A 7,303-nucleotide genomic window follows, 5' to 3' on the forward strand; every position below is an offset into this window, starting at 1 on the left:
GACAGTCTTGTTCAGCTTTTGCCAAGTTTTCTTCAATTAACTAAGAAAAAATTGTACATTTCAGAAACAAGGTCAGACTATATATAATTATGGCATATCCACTTAATGTATCCAGGGCAGCTGCTTGTAACTCTCTGGGTGCATTCAACCACCTGTGGGTGTTTAAAACAAACTGATGTCTAGGATCCACCACAAATCAACTAAATAAGTCTCTGGGGTGGCTGGGCATTGGTCCTTTTAGAAAGCTCTTCAGCCTGGCCATAGTGGCTCAGTTGGTGCACCGAAAGGTTGCTGGTTCGATTCCTGGTCAGGCACGTACCCGGGTTGTGAGTTCGATGTCTGGTCGTTTATAGAAGGCAACCTATCGATGTTTTTCTCTCTCTCTGCCTTCCTCTCTTGAAGCATGTCCTTGGGAGCAGAGGGGGGGATCTTCAGGTGATTGGAATGTATAGCTAAGGTTGAGAACTTCTAGGCTAAGGGATAGGTGGGATTAAACAATTTCATGTTTCAACCCCTTGAAAAGGAGTCAGGAGAGCCCATTCTTACGGACTGGACAAAAATCTTTAAGGAAAAAGATGGTAGGAATATTGTAGGGTTATCAGCCAGGAACTGTTGCAGAACAGAAGGTAAGAAACTCCTACACTATTCGCGGCTTCTGCCAGGCCCTGCCACCAACCCACTTAGCATTCTGTCTAAGGGATAATAGAGAACATTCTTTTGTGAAGATCTCATATTCCATTTCACTTCATTTAAGCCAGAATTTCTCCACAAGAAATTTTATAAGTTTGGGAAATTTTCTTAAAGAGTCACAATGTACTATATCCTCAAATTTGGCATGAAAAACAGTATGACAGAATTTCCAATATTATTTGTCACCTTCCATTTTACTGAATAATAGTTATTAATATTTAGAGAATATACTTTGAAACTACTGGCTTATATGTCAGGTAGGGACCTGATATTTTGTCACTAAATCTACTCAGGGACAATATCTGAGACCATAACATAGTAGGATACTACAATTTTAAAGTTATTCTTTCCTTTGTATTTTTTCCTAAGTCGTAAAATTCTCAGAGCACAAAACACATGTATATGGCTGTCAAAGAAATAACTGCAAATAAAATGTGAGATTCTAGAAACTATGCTAACTGAAGCAATGACATGGATTCTTTCTTTTACAATGAGGGCGGACGGAAATTCCTCCCTTTATGTGTACACTAAATTGAACACATTTTTACCTTTTGGGCTTTTTGGTTCTGTGTTTGATCTGCTTCTATCAGTCTACGAAATGAGCGTTCTTCAAGATCCACTTTTCGTCTATAGGCATCTATATCTTCTCTCATTTCTTTTGCAACAGTTTCTTGATTTCTAGTAAGATTCTGTTTAAAAAACCATTTGTTAAAAAAAATCACCAATCGGTGTAACGTTCGGGCTCCGTCTCAGGGGCTGAAGTTTGTGAGGTGCTGTATAGAACTCCGTTTGAGCTAGCCTCCTTTTCCTGAAGAATGGTCTTCTCTCATCTTTTGCAACAGTTTCTTGATTTCTAGTAAGATTCTGTTTAAAAAACCATTTGTTAAAAAAAATCACCAATCTATACTAATGCTAGAATACAAAAATGACTTTCCTTTTTTCCAGATTTCTAATATGCACACGAATAAAAACTGTAGTCATCTAATTTTCAAAGTAAAAAACAAACATCAGTGACATCAGTGAAAATAAAAGAATAAGGAGCTCTGAGAATTCTCTCATCCACAGGAGCACTGAGAACCCTGGCAAAACCAGCTTTTTCGAAACTCCGGAAATTAACTGAAGGCCCGCAGCAATCTGGGAGCACTTATCCATGGCTGAACCTTGGTAAGAACAGCAAGCATTATGGCCTTTTTAGCTTTAATTATTCCTATGTCCACCCCAACCCTAAGCTCTACATTAGCCTGGAAAGCCAGCAGCCTGGCAGCCAATGGAGGGGGCAACTGGAGTTGGCGCTCCTGCAAACTCCCATTCCCAGAGAACTGTCATCACCTGACCTGTCAATGGTTCTGAAAGACCCCCCTCCCAAGGCTGTCTTTACTAGTATTTGACCTGACACGGAACTCAACTGCTTTGTCCAGCCTTTTTCCTGGGGACATTTGCTAAAAACTATCAGGGGAAACTGTTGAATGTATTGGCTGCCTGAGGCAATGGATCTGAGTTAGTATAAACAGGCTAATCAAAAAGCTTTATAGAAAAAAAAGGAAAGATGGAACTGATGTCCACAGGGGGCTTTGAAAAGCTCTGATAGATCCTGGGACTCTAGAAGGCCATGTACAAGTGTAAGGCTGGGCACATGCCAAGGGCTATATGAATGCTCAGACCTCAGAAGTTCCTAAGCTGTCAACTCTGGTGAACTGAGGCTTTGCACAACCAGAAAGTAGAATCTAAGGCAGAGTTGTAAACTATGTAAGTGTGCCAGGGCCACCAACACGATGTACACAGAGTCCCTTGGCAAAGAGGCTTACGGGTTCAAAGCATCTAAGGAAATATCTGTCCAATCACTAAGCTACCTGAGGAGGGACTGAAGTGGCTACATATGACAAAGACTGAAAACAACCCAAATATCCATCAACTGATGAACGAATCAACAAAATGTGATCTGTCCATACAATGGAATATTTATTATTCAGCCGTAAAAATAATAAAGTGCTGACTCAAGCTGAATCTGAACCTTGACTGAACCTTGAAAACATTATGCTACCTGAAAGAAACTGTCACAAAAAATCACAAATTGTAAGATTTCATTTATATGAAATGTCCAGAATAGGTAAATACAGAGACAGAAAGTAAATTAGTGGTTGCCAGGGCAGAGAACAGGAGTGAGTGTTAATGGTACAGGTGGTGGGGGTGGGGGTGGGATAGTAAACAGTATTAAAGAAGATTTAAGCTGAAAAAGCAAATTACCAATTGTTTGTAGCAAATAACCTCACTCACCCTTATTGATGATAGTTAGCAGTTATTTTCTAACAGAGTTTTTTCTACTTTTCTAACTCTCTATTTGCAGAATAATTACCATATTATTAGTTTAAAATAAAAATGTTTTTCAATTATAAGCAGAGAAGATATATGTATGAAGAAGTTGATTGCCAAAAATTCTAAACCACTTAAACTACCAACAGAAGAAAAACAGTTTAAGTTATGGCTCATTAAAGCCACTACAAATGATAACTACAAAGATATGCAGAATTTAGAAAAAAAGTTTGATTAAGCAAAAAATAAAAGCAATGAACTGTATATTCAGACATTTTTGCTACCTTACAATCCTAGATGACACTATGTTTTTCTTAAAAAACACACAAAAAAACACATTAAAAAACAATGAAAAATACAGTCTAAAAAGAGTTTGTATGAACCCTGTTTTTCTTATATTGGAAATAGCTGATTTATACCTTCTCATAAAGTCTTTTTTGTGATTCAAGTTCCAGATGTCTCATTTCTAGGTCTTTGGCTGTGGTAGCAATTTCTTGATCTCTCATATTTACCTACATTCAAAGAAAACCATAAACTGTGAATACCAAAAAGAATTTACAAAATAATTTTTGTTTACTAGATTTAGTAATCTTTTAATCTGAACAACCCACTACAAGTGTTTAAAATAACAGCTACTGGGTTTTTGAAACCAGAGTAATTGATATTATATTAACATTCACTGTGGAATCTACGAATAATGTCGGAGTTAAAATTAAGCCTGATTTTCTAAAAAAGAAAGCACAATTATCATATGCTCATCCCATACTGGGAGAACAGATGACAGTTTTTACCATATTACATTAGCCAATATTCCAAGTTAGTAAAACTTGAGCAATTTAAATTTGCAGTGGATAAAAATATAGAATGTTTAATCACCAAAGATACTGGTCAACCTAATTTTCCTGGCATTTCTAAAATATTTAACCATGATGAAATATATGAAAGAGAATGAGAATAGCTGAGGGAAAAAGTCAATTAAGTTAGAGGGGCTATTTAGCATTCATTGTGAGCTCCAGAGGTAATATTTAACTTAAAGGTGTTCATTACATTTAAATGAAACTAAATGAAGAGGATGCATGAGTACTAAAAATACTAGATAATAAACCTTTCTCTCAATCTCATCATCCAGTCTCCTCAGTTCCATTTCCTTCTGATCTTGCTGAAGCTTCAGCAAACGCCTTCTTGTGGCATCCTGTAAGTGCATTTCCTGTATTTTCAGCTCCCTTTTCACAGCAGCTAGTCTTAAATACAAAATGCGGGGGGGGGGAGGGGGGCCGCAAAAATAGGGTTACAGATGTTCACATGGAAAGTCATACAGATTATATCAAGAGGAACAAGTAAAAACATTTCCCAATATAGATTTAAATGGAAAAACATTACATTTCACAACAATGAAAGGCCTGCCACCTACTTAGGTCCACTTCCCAATTTCACTGGTGCCACTGCATCCAGCTTTGTTTACAGTATATAAATGAAAGATGCCCAGTTACAAGTCTGCACTCATGGAAACGACAAGTGTCCACATGACAAGTCTCCTTCTCATATGTAATGTTCTTCTTAAGCTTTACTACTCACTTCCTCTTAATGCAAGTGATATCTCTATCTCAAAAAGTGCTCCGATGTTACCAAAGATTATACTTATTCTCTTAGAATTTTAGGAGAAGGCTAATAGCTTAGCTCGGTAGCTCTTTTTAACCACATTAGAAATCTGTTTCATAAAATCACTCCCAAGAAAAAGGATCATCTTAATTAATTTCAACATTTTACCTTTAAGCATTTAATACTTCTTCCCCCGTCCTCAAAGTAGGAAATGCATGATGAGATAATCATTGTATGTTTCAATTTGCAGGTCACGTAGATATATTTAAAACATAATTTTAAAAATTATGCTCCATCAAAGGTAATTTATCCAGAACAGTAATACAGAGCATTTCTGTCCATTGTAGAATAATGTTTCTAACAATGTCCTCCCAGGCACATAGATCTTGTATTATTCTGAATAATCAGTGCAGTTATATCATAGTCAGGATACCTTTAGAATTACACTTGACTATATTACATTTGAAAAGTGGTATCTATACAGATTTCTTTTTATCAACTTAAATATTTGCTTAATGGAAATACCACAGTGGGTCATGACACATATAGTGCTGTTCCTATAATGAAAAATGGGAAAAAAAATTGTTCAACTAACTTGTATGCCCAAACGTTTCCAAGCTGATAAAACATACCTCTGTCTTTGCTGTAGCATCTTCTCCTCCTCGTGCAGGAGCATTTCTCTCCTGGTTTCTTCAGCTTTATGGAGTAGTTCTTGTTTTTGGCACCAAGCTTCATCTTCAGCTCGTTGTTGGTCCACTTCAGCTTGCATATTCTTAACCGTCTGCCTTAAGTAGGTAATATTTATTATTATGTGAAAATCAAACAAGAAAACTTAAGTCCAAGAACAACCAAAACACAAAATGCATAACTGATAATACTAGTATATAATTGCTTTACTTCTATATGTAAGAATTAAATATCGTTAGAGATATCTCCAGCCTTCAAATGGAAATTTTACACAAATACATAATCATGTACATGTATTTTTCATAAAAACTTTTCTTGTTTATAGTTATAATAGATTTTGTTTCTATTGAAGAACAACTTTCCCATGATTACCTCTCTCGTAAGTAATCCAATTCATCATTCCTTATTCGTTCCCGTTCCTGTGTCTGATAGTCCACAATGAACTTGGGATACTGGTTAAATACTGGATACTGGCCTTTTGTCAGTGCCACAAAAGCACTGAGCATACTCTCTGGATGAATGTCAGCAGGTGTGGTATCCATGAGATGATAAACTTCTCTAATTACAACACTTATGTCCAGGTTATTCCGATGGTGAAAGAAGTACTGTAAGAAAAATTTGTGTTTAAATCGAGATTTACCTAACAAAGCATTCACAGGTAGAATTAAAATGGGAGTTTAAAAATGTAACTATAGCCCTAACCAGTTTGGCTCAGTGGATAGAGCGTTGGCCTGCGGACTGAAGGGTCCCAGGTTCGATTCCGGTCAAGGGCATATACCTTGGTTGTGGGCACATCCCCAGTAGGGGGTGTTCAGGAGGCAGCTGATCAATGTTTCTGTCCCACTGATGTTTCTAACTCTTTATCCCTCTCCCTTCCTCTCTGTAAAAAATCAATAAAATATATTTTTTTAAAAGTAACTATAAATTCATCATGAAGAGGATTTCTTTTTTCAAATTCACTGAACCTTTCCTTAACCCAAATTCTAAAATGAAGATCCAATTTTATATTTTCAAAATGTAAAAAAATTTAACCACCATATTACACACTTTCAAAATAACACTTTAAAATATTAATTCAAAATGAAGGCTTCTTAAATAATAGAAGAATACTTCAATAATGGAACAAATGCTTCTACTTGGATTTTATTCCTTCAAAATGCAAAATAAATAAATGGGGGGGGGGGAATTAGCCTTTGAAAAGAAATTAGCTTGATTTTTTTAAAAATCTGAAAAATTTTCACATTATCTTGTTCTGCTGGCAGATCCAAATTCATACAGGATGGGGCAAAAGTAGGTTTATAGTTGTTCGTATGGAAAATACAATAATAAATAACATAAATAACAATACAAGAATAAACTCCATGTTTCACAAAGTCACCTAAAACACCCTGTACACACTGCTCCTCCCCATCCCCACATACACATATATATCTTGTGAGCATAAAGTAAAAATAAGGTTTAATTTGACAGGGATCACAAAATAAGAAACAAAAAAACAAACAAAGCCCAATTTAATTCGGCCTGTCTACCAAAAGAACCCCTCCTTTTCAAAAGCATCTCTAATGCTTGCTTACAGTCACTCTCCTGCCAAGCCTCAAAATTCTCAGTTACCATTCAGCACATGTAATAAGCATTCAGATTATCACAGACCAGATGGGTCACTGTGATAAGATCATGTACAGAATAAACCCAATTGTTAAATATCCTTTATACAGGCAAAAAAGGACAAAACTCCCATATTATCATGATTCTTTTCTGAAGCTAAGATGTTAAGACTAACAATCTGCTGCAATTGCCTGCTGAATTGTCTACAAACAATGAAAGAACATGGCTGTGCTATATAACTTGCTCTCCACTATATTCCTACCCCTTCGTACCAGGACCTGACATACAATAGTACTCAATAAATAAATGGGTTTTTTAATGGAAAGAAATGAAGTTTGAGGACTGCTAATTTACCTCAAAATCATCTTTACGATCACAATTGAGCAAAGGAGCTTTAGAACATATGTTGTAG

At 36.1% G+C, this 7,303-nt stretch overlaps 1 protein-coding gene across 1 annotated transcript in view; it reads right to left on the reverse strand.

Annotated features, from left to right (window-relative positions):
• TBC1D31 (TBC1 domain family member 31) overlaps positions 1-7,303 on the reverse strand; it is a 39,271-nt gene that overhangs the window by 8,391 nt on the left and 23,577 nt on the right. The window contains exons 14-19 of the mRNA XM_006769123.2: positions 7,246-7,296; positions 5,659-5,891; positions 5,232-5,384; positions 4,106-4,241; positions 3,420-3,512; positions 1,239-1,379 (exon numbers count right to left, since the gene is read on the reverse strand). Coding sequence (XP_006769186.1) covers positions 1,239-1,379; positions 3,420-3,512; positions 4,106-4,241; positions 5,232-5,384; positions 5,659-5,891; positions 7,246-7,296 — 807 coding nt within the window. The remainder of the gene's footprint in view (positions 1-1,238; positions 1,380-3,419; positions 3,513-4,105; positions 4,242-5,231; positions 5,385-5,658; positions 5,892-7,245; positions 7,297-7,303) is intronic.

The sequence above is a fragment of the Myotis davidii genome, unplaced genomic scaffold (assembly GCF_000327345.1).
Source record: "Myotis davidii unplaced genomic scaffold, ASM32734v1 scaffold1, whole genome shotgun sequence".
NCBI lineage: Eukaryota > Metazoa > Chordata > Mammalia > Chiroptera > Vespertilionidae > Myotis > Myotis davidii.